The sequence below is a fragment of the Hippoglossus hippoglossus genome, chromosome 21 (genome assembly GCF_009819705.1).
Source record: "Hippoglossus hippoglossus isolate fHipHip1 chromosome 21, fHipHip1.pri, whole genome shotgun sequence".
Lineage (NCBI taxonomy): Eukaryota > Metazoa > Chordata > Actinopteri > Pleuronectiformes > Pleuronectidae > Hippoglossus > Hippoglossus hippoglossus.
Window position 1 is genome coordinate 5,500,524 of NC_047171.1, and position 15,211 is coordinate 5,515,734.

The 15,211-nt window shown below is 42.4% G+C and overlaps 1 protein-coding gene across 3 annotated transcripts in view; it reads right to left on the reverse strand.

Annotated features, from left to right (window-relative positions):
- Nucleotides 1–1,103: 1,103 nt before the first annotated feature.
- The window catches only part of traf3ip1 (TNF receptor-associated factor 3 interacting protein 1), an 18,316-nt gene continuing 4,208 nt past the window's right edge, over nt 1,104–15,211 (reverse strand). The window contains exons 4-18 of one of the 3 annotated variants that reach the window (XM_034575188.1): nt 14,788–14,916; nt 13,799–14,069; nt 13,650–13,744; nt 13,503–13,568; nt 13,237–13,257; nt 13,006–13,029; nt 12,083–12,158; nt 11,745–11,765; nt 10,281–10,368; nt 9,081–9,173; nt 8,679–8,814; nt 8,557–8,593; nt 8,361–8,437; nt 3,058–3,275; nt 1,104–2,523 (exon numbers count right to left, since the gene is read on the reverse strand). In XM_034575188.1, the coding sequence (XP_034431079.1) occupies nt 2,358–2,523; nt 3,058–3,275; nt 8,361–8,437; nt 8,557–8,593; nt 8,679–8,814; nt 9,081–9,173; nt 10,281–10,368; nt 11,745–11,765; nt 12,083–12,158; nt 13,006–13,029; nt 13,237–13,257; nt 13,503–13,568; nt 13,650–13,744; nt 13,799–14,069; nt 14,788–14,916 (1,518 nt within the window). In that variant the 3' untranslated portion in view covers nt 1,104–2,357. Of the gene's footprint in view, nt 2,524–3,057; nt 3,276–8,360; nt 8,438–8,556; nt 8,594–8,678; nt 8,815–9,080; nt 9,174–10,280; nt 10,369–11,744; nt 11,766–12,082; nt 12,159–13,005; nt 13,030–13,236; nt 13,258–13,502; nt 13,569–13,649; nt 14,070–14,787; nt 14,917–15,211 lie in introns of all 3 variants that reach the window. The other 2 variants (XM_034575186.1, XM_034575187.1) reach the window with 2 other exon arrangements.

Genomic DNA, 15,211 nt, shown 5'->3' on the forward strand with positions numbered 1-15,211 from the left:
CAAAATGGCAAAGCGGGGCCATGCATCATTTCACTCATAATGTAAACTCAAGCAAATCCAGACCTCACATTAAGATTCTATTATAAAGTGAACTTAACCTCGAGTCTGTAAATCTTTTCTAACTCAGCAACAGTCACCGCTTTCAACTGGAAAACAAGAGAAGACAAAACAACATGTTGCAATGTAACCATTTATTTCACTCCACTACAAAATTATATATTTATCTGAACTATGATACAGTCTCCACATATACATAATGTACAGTTTAAAGAGAAACCAAGGATATGATACAAAAGGTGTACAGTGAAAATGGTCCTTTCATATAACACGGACAAGCAGATTCTCCCTTTTCCAGGAGTTTAAGGATTTTTTAAATTTCATTTTCTAGGAGGTAAATGTTCTCATTTATATTTGGTGGACTAAATATAATACTGATATGAAAATAGAGTAAAAATCAGACTAAATGATTGTAAATTAAAATGTTGAAGAGCTCTCAAATAAATAGCATTGATGAAGATATTTCCCCACTGAAGAATCCACATTTTCCCTTTTCGAAAGATATTAGTTGAGCTCTATTTGTTTTATCTTATTGTAAAAACTACTTAGCAAAAACAGGTTATGACCAAATTTGCTATTTGGAAGTTGGTTAAATTTCAAAACAGTCTGTTCTATGCACAATTTATGGCTTTATTATTATTTTTTATTTACAAATAGTTTTTACCTTCACATATACTAAACCATGAGATCAGAGAGATCACAGAACAAATTCATGTTCTTAGCACGGATGTGTTGAATGTTTAAACGCTGAGACAGCGGAAATTGAAGCCCCAGAGCTGTCAGATCATCACTTCATGGCAAAAAAAAACAAAAACATGTAGCTATCGGTGGTTATTATGGCCTTTGCTGGTCATTATGGGGGGGGGGGGAAGAATTACATTCATCAGAGCAACTGTTTTCTAAAAACACCAGCAGTCTAAATCCTCTGGGAGGCAATTCTGTAGCAGAACTAACAGAGGTAGCAACTGCATATAAGGAAGTATCAACGATGTAAAATTACATTTGTACTATTACTTAAATATGATAACTGCATTTTTCATTCAGGGTGAGGAGAACTGTGGACAGTGGTTACTTTCAGTCTGACGTCTCTACACTCTAATCTCTCACTGCTGTCATCAGTCGAGTATTGCTTCATATATATATTTCTATGTTAGCTACATGTGTAAAGCACATCTCTTAAAGAAGGAGCTGGTAAAGTATGATTTTTTTCGATTTATAAGGGTTTGAAAGTTCACACACAAATTTGCCATCTAACCAAACATTGTGTTCATCCCAAAAATGGATGAGTTTGGCAAATTCTACGATACGAATAAAGCGGAGGGACATCCATGATGGTGGCTATCCTGTATGCTCACTGCAAAGATGGATCTATACTTTCTTTTTGTCCTATGTCTTGCCTGTGTTTTGAGTTATAACATATTTATAAGCGACTGTGAGAGGAAAGGAATGTAACACTGCTGTGCTGCCAAAATGTTTTTTCTAAAAAAAATTCAAAAGTTCCTCTTCTGATCCCCCTCATCATCAAAGTGCCACGGTGCGTAAAAAGTGGAAGAGTGAATGAAATAACAAGCGAACTATCAGTATTGTTTTTTACAACATGAAGAGTTTGAGATGTTGTGGTAAACAAAGGGAGATGGGAAAGACCGCTGGACAAAGTCAAAACAAGGACGGTACCACAGTCATGATACAATCACGTCAGTCAACTAAGACACATTAAACCCTCCACATAAAAAATATGATTTCTATATGAAAGAAAGAGATAATTCATATTAATTGTCCTCCTGTGTTCTATATTTTTACTCAGCATTGAAAGAAGAAGAAGGAAATACATTTTTAAATCTAAAGATATTTGAACGTGTGGTAAAATCAAGCATTAAACACAACTATCTATTCTAACTGTCATAAGCTGTGCACTGGCTCAATCCAGAAAGGCACCGTTTCAGAACAAGGGGGAAAAGTTGGGGTTAGGAGGAGGAAGATCATTTTTATTTATTCTATGATAAGCAGCTAGTAAACCTCTGACTTTACCACCAAACTTTTTTCCATTTAATCACATGTTAGAATAAAGTCTGACCTCTAAACCAACGCATGACGATTTTATTTACCAACGAATGAAGTTTCTTTCCCACCCTGGTTGTGAAGGAATGTGTTTGGGTCCATCCTCAAAAAAAGACATAAAAGTGCAGTGTTTGGTCCCGTCCAACATTAACCTCCAAGAAAAATGTCCTCGCCATGATTCTGAAGGGTGAACTGTTCGAACCTATACAAGTCGTCAGTGCATTTATAGAAGTTAGTGACCTTCAGGTTCTGGAAGAGGAATTCATTCCCGTCACCATCTTCTGGATCTTCTCCTCATTCTTCAGTATGTTGGACTTTACAGCACAAATCTTGTCCTGCTGGTCCTTGATCAGCTGCTCCAGCTCAACTAGTTCGGCTTTGAGAGGCTCCACGGCGCGGTCTGTCGCTCTGCAGCACAAACAAACACGCACGCGCACAAACAAGGAAGAGATCGTTAATCGTCTACATGAATTACCTGAAAAGGATTTGAAAAACTGCCCAAAGTGACCAGCAGATAACACTGACCAGCTCAGAGATGCTCATCTGTTTCATTTTAAGATAAAGTATGACGACACAGTGTTTTCCATCAATTATCTAGACTGTGGCAGCTGTGAGTGTGCACATGTGAGTGTGTGTGTGTGCGTACTTGGGGGGGGGGGTTGTTTTTATGTGAAGCACTGTGTTACATTTTGTTTGTATCAAAAGTGTTGTATAAATAAAGTCTGATTGACTGATTAAACATCCCTTAATATGTGACATTGTTTCTCTCCTCTTTGCAAGACAGTATGAGTATTATTTTTGGAAGGCACCACTGAAGAGGAAGTACAGGAATCAGTAAACATGACCCTTGCTTGAGAATCTGTAAACAAACCGTTCCTGGAAATAACATTTTTCTTTTCAACAACACATTACTTAAAGCGTGTTGTGCATGTGTCAACCCACTTCTGCTCCTGCAGCAAGGCCTCTGCGTGCTCCTTGTTCTCCAGGCGCCAAGTGTTCAGTTCAGCCTGCATGGCGTCCATGTCCTCCTGGATGTAGTCCATGATCTTCCCCAGAGGCAGGGAGCTGCGGCACACCGTCTGGATGGATGCACGCAGCCGCTCTATCTCCTTCGTCACCACATCCCGCTCTTTCTTCCGCGCTGCTTCCGACACCCAGTTCTGGAAGTGAGGGTGGAATGATGGGTGTAATGTGAGAATACTTCCAACTTACAAAGCCTGTAAACATCAAATACAAATTCTAGGAGCGTGCATGTTGGTGTCCAAGGAAGAGGAAACCCTTCATTTCATTTTACTAGGCAAAGTAAGAAACTCAAAAGATTTGATATAATCTCACTCCGCACTTTATCAAACAGCCGTAAGAACACACACAAACATCACTTGTGTGTCCCCAGACCAAAACATAATAAACCCTCTTTAGGAATCCTACCTTTGCCAGCGACTGAAGCAAGGGGCTGTATTTAGTGGTTTAGGATTTCAAGGCTAAAAATGTTAGGCAGGAATTCTACCAACCTAGCTGTATATATAAAGATCAAACGCGTGCCGGAATTGTGTTGGCCAAAGTCGGGGGGGGGGGCTGGTTGGCTTGCTGGTGAAGGCTTCCAGTGTATGGTGTGCATTCGGGTGCATGTGTGTGTGTGTGAGTGGGGGGGGGCTGCTATAGCCCAATTACACTCGGTCCCTTGATGGCGAAAAAGGAGAGGAAGGTATCGGGGAAGGACCTCCCTTGGCAAGGAGCAAACCCAATGATGTTTGCTCAGCTGGGCTTGGCAAGGCCTCTGAGTGTATGCGTGTGAGTATATGTTTGTGTGTGTGTGTGTGTGTGTGTGCGCGCAAAGCGAAAGCACTCAGTATTGCAACCATAAAGCCACACACACACACACCAAGGATCAGGTGAAGCACACAGTGGTACACACACACACCAAGCCAAGGATCAGGTGAAAAACACACACACGCACACACACGCACGCACACACGCACGCACACACGCGCACACACACACCGCACTCTTGGTCTTAAAGTCTTGTTTATTTTAGTAACAGGCTGTGGCAGTGAGGTTATTTTACTACAGTATTGAGTAACAACTACTACACTTATTCATCCTTTCAAGTTCAACTCTTTGCGCCATTTGGCTCCACAGACGGGAGACCCTGCCTTCATGAGGCAGCAGGAATCCGACAGGCGACAGTGTGTGAACTAATGACAGCTTCCTCTTCAAAACACACACCCTGTCACGCAGCCTATACATGGAAAGGTGCATATGGGACTTTCCTTATCGAGCCATCTCTTAAAACAAACCGAGTGATTACAATTTTAAAAAGGCAGCTTTACTCCACCAGACCACGCTGCAGAAATGGCAATCAAACGACATTGTGTGGTATCGTTTCTTTTCAGTATGCAAGTAACAAATTTCTGACAGCCGCACTCTCCGTTACCCACTTGTGGTGGCCCGAGAGTGTGAGGGTTGAAATGCCTTGGCCCGGCGGTCCCCCTGCAAGGTGGGTGGCTTCCACTGGGCGCCGTGAACCCTGCAGCTACACAAACACTCTACGGCTCATTCGGCCTGCCTGGCTGCGGTTTGCTCTGCATAGCCCAGACAGGACCCGCGGCTTCATTCTATTTGCCGTCCTCTCGCTGCCTCCCCCCCCTTTCTCCTTCTCTGTTGGAAAATAAAAAAACTTGGCGTGAAAACATGACCCCTGGTTCGTGTGCACTCTGTTCGGGTGGATATAAATCACTGCTTTATGGAGGTCCCTGTCGGGGGCTACGAGACCCGTGTGCTCCTAGTTTTCCTTTTTCTCACCCAGATCACAGAACAATATTTAGATGTGGTGACCGCAGAGGAGCAGGAGGTGAGAGGGGAGGAAGGGGAGCAGGTTTTCCCATTATCTCAGACATGGTGAAAGCTCCAGGCAATGGAGAAGACAGAGCCTCTGTCTGATGTTCGAACAGGCAGGTGGACTCGTCACATTCCTTCAGTATCATCTCGTACATTGGGAAAGTGCATGAATTAATCATTCAATCTTGATTTCTTTATTGTTGTTGGAAGGCAAAACGTTTGAGGTCAATCTCTAACAATAATTAAAAACGCTGCTGCTTCAAAAGAGGGACAACATGGACGTACCATAACACTGCGAGGCAAACTACAAAGTCATCACAGGTCTAATCAGCTTAATAGAAATACGTGCAAAAGGGTGCTTTCTGGGTGACTTAGAGGGATTTTCTGGCACAAGAGAATAAACATTCTTCAAAGTTTCCCCTGACAAGAAAAACGGTTTGCAAGCACAGGACCTGTCAGTGTGATGGAGCAACCTCTGGGGTATCATTAACTAGGAAAACAAAAATGTACACACTCGCTGTATAGCTAATAATCAGAAATCAGCTTCCACTAAGAGGCAACAAGACTCACACATTGCTGTTTGTCTCTCAGCTGCACTTCGGTTGGGCCGACGGGATGACAGACATTATATATATAAACTCTGATTAGCGCTGCTTCGACTATAAATACAGATTAATCAACATAAGGTGAAGTTAAAGTTATGGTGGTTTGGTGGCACATGAAAAACAAGCTGCAGAAACCATCGATCTTTATCTTTAACATGAGTTGAATTAATCTCACATCACCGCCTGCAACTACGTGACGGATCACTGAAGAGCACATAGAACCGCTCTGCAGTTTCTGGGAACAATTCTCTTGGCTGCTGATGCTCATTCGGAGACACTGACACACACCTTGATGATTCTAACAGTGTGTTCTTCAGGCGGATCTGAGATGTGAGCCAGCGAGCCGAGCATGGGGACGAGGATCCGCTCCCAACGTTGGTTTATGGGCTTCCTCGCCATTTTTTCATAGGAGTCGAGCTACATCATAAAAATAGCTTGCAGTCAGTGAGGTGAGGAGGAGAACCTACAGCCAGCGAGGTTACAGGATGTTGTTGCAAGGTCACTGTAGCCCCTCGGGGAGACGACTGAGATCACCCCCCTGGGCTGCGGGGGTGAAGTGGGGGGGATTCCTTAGGGACCAATGGCTTTAATAACAGACAATGGAAAACTATGTTGAAATAAAACGGTTTACCATTCAAACATTCTCAGGGAGGGAAAAGGCTAATTTAAATGGCGTTTGAGGTCCGTGCTGATAACCGACCGTGGCTGCTTCAGGTAGGTACTCATCATGAACCTGGCCAAATTCCTGACAGGTCAATATGAACTCTACAAAAGTAATACGACTAATGGAATGGCACAAGGTCATTTCCTTATGTTTCCACAAAGAAACGCTGGATGTTTATGAAGACGCAGAGGTCTGGAGAGGGGAGTATTTATTTTCTTGACAATTCTGCAGAGAGTATTCTGGCCCTTCTCCTCCATGCCTCTCACTCAACAGCCGTCCATTTGTACGCCACAGGGTTTATTTATACATTACAAACCTTCATCAAGGCTAATTTGATGGGGGTAAAGAAAAGGGGGGGGAAGAGTACACAAAAATTCTTATGAAAACGCAGCTGCTGCAAGGGGGCAGATTCTGTCTAAATAAGAAGAGAAGTATCTTGGAATAATATACACTGCCGCTGAAGGGTCGCAAGAAAGGTCGTCCCCATAAATATACAGCAAAGTGCTTGGTCGCACACACACAGTGGCAGGAGAGAGCAAAACACGGTCATTTGATAGTGTAGGTATTCCCTCTTTTTACATCAGTGCAGGATAGAAATACCAAAGCTCAGAAATGACTAGAGGCTGGCCCTGACCGTGAAGTTGAATATTAGAGTTATGACAAATATCAGAGCTTCTCAAAACGAATCGCGCCAGCTGAAATTTCAAACCTGCCATACCACACAGAATGAGGAAGCTCAATATTTACATTTTTGTCCCTGCGTGTTTTACCGTAATTACGAGAGGAAAAAAAACCCGACTCCATTAAGCTGACCTCTCCACCCTTTCATGTCAGGAAGGAAGTCATTATAGTTCTTTATACAGCTGACGAGGCAAGGCCAGTAATGACGGAGGGGTGGACTGGAACTGGTCCTGTGTGCAGATGTACCTGCTCTAAGCTGCCCCTGCAGACCGTACAGGATACCCTGGAATGAAGGTTTGGAACCGCTGAAAGCTGAGGAGGCTGCATTAAGAAAATGAGGATAAACTCTACAAGGCTACGCTCATGTTACACAAAGACCTGGGTACTTTGCTGGTGTGTGTCGACGTATGCATGTTTGGTTGGACCATGTATGTGTGCCGTATGTTAAAAACTATATTTAACACAGCTGGTAAAATCGTGCCAGGCTATTTCAGCTAACTGGTGGCCAGACTGAGACAACGTCAGGTGTGAGTTATGAGGGATGATGTCTGAGGCCGCAGTCGGGAGGGGATGGATCAGGGGCCTTTGTGCATGAGTGACAGTCAAAAACAGTGCATCCATTGGAGTCAGGGTGGTCAGCTAGGAAGGGATGCAGGGAGAGTATGCTTCAGTGGAGAGGACCACCCAAAGCAGACAGTGTACGCCACCTCACACCATGGACGACAGACCAAACTGTAAGTCTCACACCAATTCACACTCTAAATACTGATGACGGAGCACCAGCTTTCTGGCTAATAAATAAGCTGACAAAGGGAAACACAAAAGCATCGGCAATGTGTCACCTTAGAAAAAGCCTGTGTATCGTGTCTAATATGAAGTGAGAGGAGACGAGAAGGAAAGTCTTTCTATAAACGCCCGATTCCTTTTTATCAAACACATTCATGGCAAGACGGAAAATATGAAAGACAGAAAAGGATGTTTGTGCAGCAACTGTTTTCATTAGTCCACAACAGTCTCCAGGATTGCGCTTAAGTTCCCTGCTCAGATGGCAGATTTCCTCACAGTGTACACAGCAGAGAAGAAAAACTCTCACACTACCCAGCATACCTGTGATAGGAGCAACCCCAGAAAACAAGCTCATTTTGCACCAGACATCTTGATGTGCGTGTCGGTTGTGTGTGTGGTCTGTGAGGGGCCGTGCTTGCTTGGCTGGTTATCAGCCCTTCAGCTTCACTGAAGGGGAATATGTTTTTTTGCGATTTTAAGTCAGTGCAATTACACCTCTACACTCCATTTGTTGTTATTTTTCTGTTGATAATAACCAGCGCTGCAGTGGGCACGTAACTTTCTGGAAAGAATGGTTGGTGGAACTGACGGGGAGGTTTAACACAACAGAACTAGACTGACACTGCCCTCTTGTGGAGATGGGGTACAACTACTACAATAACAGTACGTACCTGCTCTTTAGATTTGGGGGAGGATGGTGACAATTCATAGTCTTTCTTGGTCTCGATTATCTTTTTCACAAGACCACCTAGACGGACAGAAACAATGAGAGGAGAAGTGAAAGATGTATTTCATCAAACCACAGGTGGGAGAGAAATCAGAGGGCATCAATGCTCCTTTTCAAAATAAAAGGAAATTGGACTGTACCGTGTTTCTCTTCACTGTGGAGTTCCTGTGCAGGATCCTGTAATAGAAAATAAAAGGGTAAATATCTCCCAGACGTATGTTTCTCCGCGATATTAAAAGATATCCCTCTTTAAGTTACTCACCACCTCCATCTCAGGAGCGTTTGAGAGTCGAGGGACCACCTCCTCAACGACAAATTGTTCATCTTCATCCTCCTCATCCTCAGACAGCTTCTTCCCATCCATGATGACAGGTGCTGAAGGCTTGGCACTGGACAGTCTGGGGGGAAAAAAGACAAAGAGCTTCACTTATTTCTTACTGTAAAAGTGTGAGGTATGCACATGCACGTCCTTTGGAGAAAGTGTAGAAAATCTCCAGAGTTCAGTGCATGTCTGAAAGCTGCTTTAGTGATTAATCCGTCCCAAGGGCTGGAACAAGACCAGTTTTCAAACTGGGAATTTTTTCACAAAGAAGAGGAGGCATTCGTCTTTGCCAGTAAACAAATATAATTGTGACATTAGTGAGTGTGTGTGTGGTAAAGTCACCTCTCAGCTGAGGTCACATCAGGGTGACTTTCCTGTCTCCGGACTCGAGGAGGTGCTGGGCGAGCGCTGCTGGGCCGTGGTATTCGTCTGTTGCTGCAGGATTAAAGGATTGTACACATTATTCAAATAAGCTGTTAAACTAACACATTTTAAAAAGTAAACGTGTCAGCATAAAAACAAGTAGTTTTTGTTTCGTCTAACAAGGTGGTTTGTTTTTTCTTGTCTCCTTTTACAAGACAAATTCTCTGTGAGATTTGCCACATGTCTACTTTGTGACAGCTACACTGAGTCCTTCTGGGATAACAATCTTTGGAAAATTACCTAGAACAATAAACTTTCACAGTATTAAAACAGTAAAACTGGGATAGCACAGCTGCCCCCCCAAAAAACAATAGAACAGAACATTCACAATTATCCAAATTAAGGTCAATTATTCAACTGTAAAATATACTGGAATCGATCCTGGATTGGTTTCAGAAGCAAAGCTCAAACAATTTTAAATAAACAACACAATTAATAAAGCGATGTACCACAATGAAATGTAATAATACTCAAATTAAACCCTCTTAAATTACTTGATTACTATAATTAGTTGAAACAACATGACTGACGCATCAAAACATTTTGAATTATAAATAATATATTTATTCTGCGCAGTGTTGCATTACACTGAATATTGTCCAGGTACTGGTTATAGTGTGTTCACGTATATGTACATGTTTGACAGATTAGCATCTTATGAGAGCAATGGAAGTCGGTGATATGGAATGGGGAGTGGTGGTTTGGTCAATGGAGCATTACTATTGGTTAGTATCAGTCTCAGCCCTGCATATTTCATATCTACTCTGGTCTCCCGCCACTTTCCATCCAGCCACCAGATGGCCTTATCTTTCCTTCCTGTTCCAATCACATGTCTCCTACTCTCTATCTCTGTTCAACCTCACACGTATTCCCCGTCCCCTCATCACCTCTCCTGCATATATACGAGCCATTTTCCCAGAGTCCCGTGCCAAATGGTCCCGTTCTCCATGTTCTATCTGCAAACTTGTGCTATCACCTTATCTTCTAATAACCTCACTTTAAAGCACCTGCCTGCATGTCTGTATTTGTGTCCTCACTACATCTGCGCCGTACAACAGCTGCAACAACCTCAGTGAACAGTTTGCTAGGTGGGGGGGAGGTGTTGACGACTGTACAGACCTGGAAGCTGTGTCAAGTGGCACCGAGGAGCCTGCCGCGTCTCCATTTTCCTGAGGAACAGGTCTCTGGGTTAATTGAGCATCTCCGTCTGTGAAAGGAAACAGTCACAGCTCAGTATAATATAGCAAGGATTAAATGTAATCATGGCATAATGAATACTGAGACTTAAGGGCACACCTTCGTACCAATTACCTTTTCTTTGTCTTAAATGCTACGGCTCTGAAAAAGCTCCACCAACAAACACCTACACGCAGAGTCATTCACCTCTTTGCACTGACTTTCAACTCATGCTCTGATCCAAAATTCCCTGCAGTCCTTCATGTGCGTTAAAACCTCAATAAACCCCCCCCCCCCCCCCCGAAGAAATCTTGTCTTTGCCGACCCTCTGTAGTTTTAACTTCACATCTGAATGTAGTGATGTACAGATGTTCTTAGCGTCACGTGAAAAGACGGTTGTGTGTGGTGAGACAGAGCACATTCACTTCTGACTACATCAGAGGTGAAACAGGTTTGAAGCTTTTAACCAGAGATGTTTTTTAGGCCTGGTTTTAAGTACCACTCTAAGATCTAAGCAGGTCATGAATAAATAACCCTTAAAGTTTTCTCATGCAGCGTCGGTTATGTTTTCATTAACTTCCAGTTGCTCTTAGAGAAGTCGCTCTGAGGTACAGCTGCTCCCTGAAGTCTTACCCTGACCTTCCCTTGTTTCTGTCGTGCGCCCGGTTGTGAACCCACTGGCTCCTCTTGCTTTTGCCAAGTTGGCAAAATTTGCTTATTTTTCTCTGGGATTCTGAATGAGATGAAGCCTGATTAATGGACTTTTGAAAGATTTAATCCATTTGGACTTAACGCTGAATTTTATGGAATTTCTACAAACTATTATAACTTTTGTGTTTATTTCTGAAAGGTCTTTTTCCCACATACGGCTCCCGCTCTACACACGAGAGTTCAGGCTGGGTGAGGGACTGTTGACACCAAATCTGATATTGGGCTTTACAAACAAACTTGACTGACTTGCTCACATGCTTTAACAAAGAACACCATCCCCCTTAATCACTGGGTGAGTCTCTCACTTACTCACTCACTCTCTCACTCTCTGACTCAATGTGGAGTGTGAACCCGAAGGGACTTTCTAAGGAAAACATTTCTTTGATGGTTTTCAGATTATATTAGATCAGATTAGGGAGCTAACAAAGTTTATAGGGGGTTTTCAGGGCATTGAAAGTCATACTGTAACTGTGGTCAGTTGATTAGAAGTCATTAAAAAAACATTGTGTGGGTTATTTGTTTAATTATAAGAGAGATCAGTGTCAGTAGTCTCCTTCTCAGTTGTTGCAGTTAACCATGACAGTCCTCTGAATATAATTGAGATCAAGTGCACGGAGCTAAAGAGCACACATTCTTGAGTAGATGTTAAAAATCATGTTTGCATGCAGCTGGTTGAGACAGACAGGGAACTCTTACCTCCCTCGCTGTCAGATTCATCTGTTGACAGCAGAAAGAAAAACAAGGAGTCTATTATAATACAACACTGAAAGTTAGAGTGCCCCTGTGAAATACTGGGGAATTAACAGGTTGTGTATCTCTATAATCTCTGAAGGAAAATGTTCAAGTGTAAAATGTTTTTTTTATTGTATTGCCTTTCTTTCAATTTACACCAAAAAACTTTTATACTACAATTCCATTCTGTCTTTAAAGAGCAGTCATTATATTAAACATCTCTACTAACTACATGAGATCTGCCTTGTTGCTATAGGTGATAGAAGTAGGGTGTCTGGGGAAGAAGGAGTTTGGGAGTTTACCTTGATCTCCGATTTTAGGTCTCCGCCTCTGCCCTTTAGCAGACGAAGGCCGGGGTATTCTAGCTGGACTGTCGGACTAAGAGGACAAAAGACAAGCAGGACAAAGATACGACTTGAGAATAGTAAGAAGTGAAAGGACACACGTCTTCTCTATCACGCTGAACATGATCACTCATCATTTTCTTTAGTTACATTGAAGGTACACTGAGGTACGCCATGGCGCTATTAAGCACAAATCTCTGTGCAAATCGCAAAGATTAAAAGTTGTAAAGAAAGAAAAGCAAAGTGTGGCTGCAGCACGTAGCAACATTCTAGCAGGGAAAACAAAACAAGAAAAGAAAATGACAGAATGTTGTTGGTGTGAGGCACAGAAAACGGACTGGAAGCACTGAAAGCTTTAACACCTGAAATTAAACTGTCTGCAGAGACCTCAAGCAAAAACAATACAGAAATAGAGTTAGGAAGACAGGTGCTCCAGAGCAACACAAAATAATATTGTAGAACAATAAACAGAAATAAACAGAACAATAAACCACCACTGTAACAAAACTGTATCAAAATAAAGCCGGAAATGGAGCTATATGTTGTGATTAGAATATATAGAAAGGCTATATTTTATCAATCAATACTATAAAACACACAGGACGCTTCATGTCATTAGTGGTTAGTAAAAAGTCTGTCAGAGCACTGGCTGGATTTCTGTTTAGCATTTCAAATGTGATCCAGAGTAAACGCCTGCACGGCTCACACACAGGGATTCCCCCTCGTGGCAGCAGCACAGATGCTAAATGCACAATAAAGAGCAAATTTACAAAATCAAGCCGGAGGCATACAAGTTGCTTATGAAGTCACATGACACTTCATGCATCATTTCCTGAAAAGACAGGTGTTATTGAACCATTGAAATAGAGTTAAGCTCTTACCTGGTTTTCAACTGCTTCTGCAGGCTGTACACAGAGAAGAACACAGCGTTACGCTATGCGACACCTATTAATTACACAGTTAGTAAGAGGGAACAACACCTCGTGTCCTATGTACTAAAGCCCATATTAGCACTAGAGCAAGCAACCAGCCAGCCCAAGGCATTTTAACGCTAAGTGGCTACAAGAATACAAGTCTAATTTTCTATTGATTGTTTCTGCAGGGTTAAATACCTCTTCAGCTGGGGTTGGCTCCTTGGATGAACAAGAGGCACAACATTAAAAAAATAAATGTGTTTTGTTATAACCTGAATAAAATGTTGTTTATTTTTCAACTATGTAGACATAAATCCTGAGACTGACTCTGATTCCTAATTCTTAATTCATAGAAGAATGATATCATGATTTGAGATGAGATGAGAAAATCAAATAATCTCAATGTCATAATGTAAAAGTGTAAATGTAAAGGTGTGTACTTTGGGGCAGAGGCTAGAACTTACAGCTGGTACGGGTTTGGCTGTTTTGCTGGGCTCTTCTGGGCTCGTCGTTTCCTCTGATTCTCTGGACTAAGCACAAACAACACATTAAATGTTAATAATGTCTCTTATGGCCAACATGTCAAATATGTGTGGATTTAAGATTCGCACCTTGTTATCTCCATTCACAGTTTTGCTGCTCTCTTCCCTCTCTTTGTGTCGTTCTCTCTCTTTCTCCCGCTCTTTGTCTCTTCGTTTTTCCTTGTCTTTTTCCAAGTCTCTTTGGGAATCCTTCTCCTTTGTCTTTTCTCGCTCTTTACCCCTGTCCTTGTCCTTTTCCCTTTCTCGATCCCTCTCTCTGTCCTTCACCTTGTCCCTGTCTTTAACTCGTCCTTTGTCTCTGTCCTTGTCTCGCTCCCGGCTCTTGTCTTTGTCACGTTCTTTGCCGTGTTCCTGTTCACTGCGGTGGTGTTTGTCTCTGTCTGCCTGGTGCTCCTTTTCCCCGTCTCTTTGTTGACTCTCCTGCTCTTTGGGCTGGTCTGGGTCCTTATGGTCCACGCCACCCTTGTGCTTTGAAATCTTTTTCTTTTCCTGAAATAATGGACATCAAAACATTGGGTGAGAATTTATTGTGAGTCAAAGCCACATGCTGGAAGACCCATCATTTGAACAATAAGTTTGTATAAGTTTGTTTTTAAAACAAGCCTGCAGCTAGCAAAGCTAAAGGTTAACATTGAAAATACACATCAGGCCATATAGGACTGAGCCGTATGTGTAAAATGCCAAATTCTCTGCTCAGATGTGTTCACAACAACACAGAAATCTCCAGAGCGTTCAGGTGAGGGCTGGTGCAGCAGGCAGGACACAGAACATGATGAATACATTCCACTACAGAGATAATGCATTTTTGTTTATATCACGTCGTCACTGCTCGGCCCATTAATGCCAAAACCTCTCGATTCTCGTTGCCTTCTGAAGTTGACATCTTTGTATCTTCGTCTTCTACGTTTATGGCAGATCTTTTTCATCCTGATATCTTTGTATACTTTTTTCCCAGTTTCGCATCTGTCACGTGTCATCAAAACGCCCACTCGTTCACAGTGAATCCTCTGGAGAATCTCTTGCTGTATTCTCACATGGGCTCATTAAGAGCCCATGTGAGAATACCGGGGGCTGGAAGGAGAAACACTGGAGAATATCCACAGCAAGTGACTCTATATTCTCACAGCCCCTTCAGAAAATTCTAGAGATTTTCTACAGTTTAGTGCAAGTCTGAAAGCAGCTTTTGAGTGGAGCTGATGACTCTCACCTCTCTATCTAGGTGACGTTCACGTTCTTCCCTGTTCTCCTTGTCCTGGGACCTGGAGGTGCTGGCTTTAGTCTTGAAGTCCACCTTCTCTCCACCAAGTACTCGCTTCACTGCATCATCACTTGGCATCTACACATTTTTAAATTGCAGAAGAGCAATTCCATTTAACACAGCCACAATATTAAAGAGTAGTAATTACTGTTGGTTGACTTACAATGTAGCAAAACAGTCATGTAGCATGCAGATGAATGTATAATTGGCCCAACAATAGGGTTTAATAGTGCATCACTGTATGACTCTACAGCAATTAGAAATAAATATATATATACTACAAGCATTTGGTGTTTTTCAGAGAAGAGGAATACCTGATTTAAGAACACAAAAATTATGAGTTCCTATTTTGCCTATTTCTACTGGATTTATC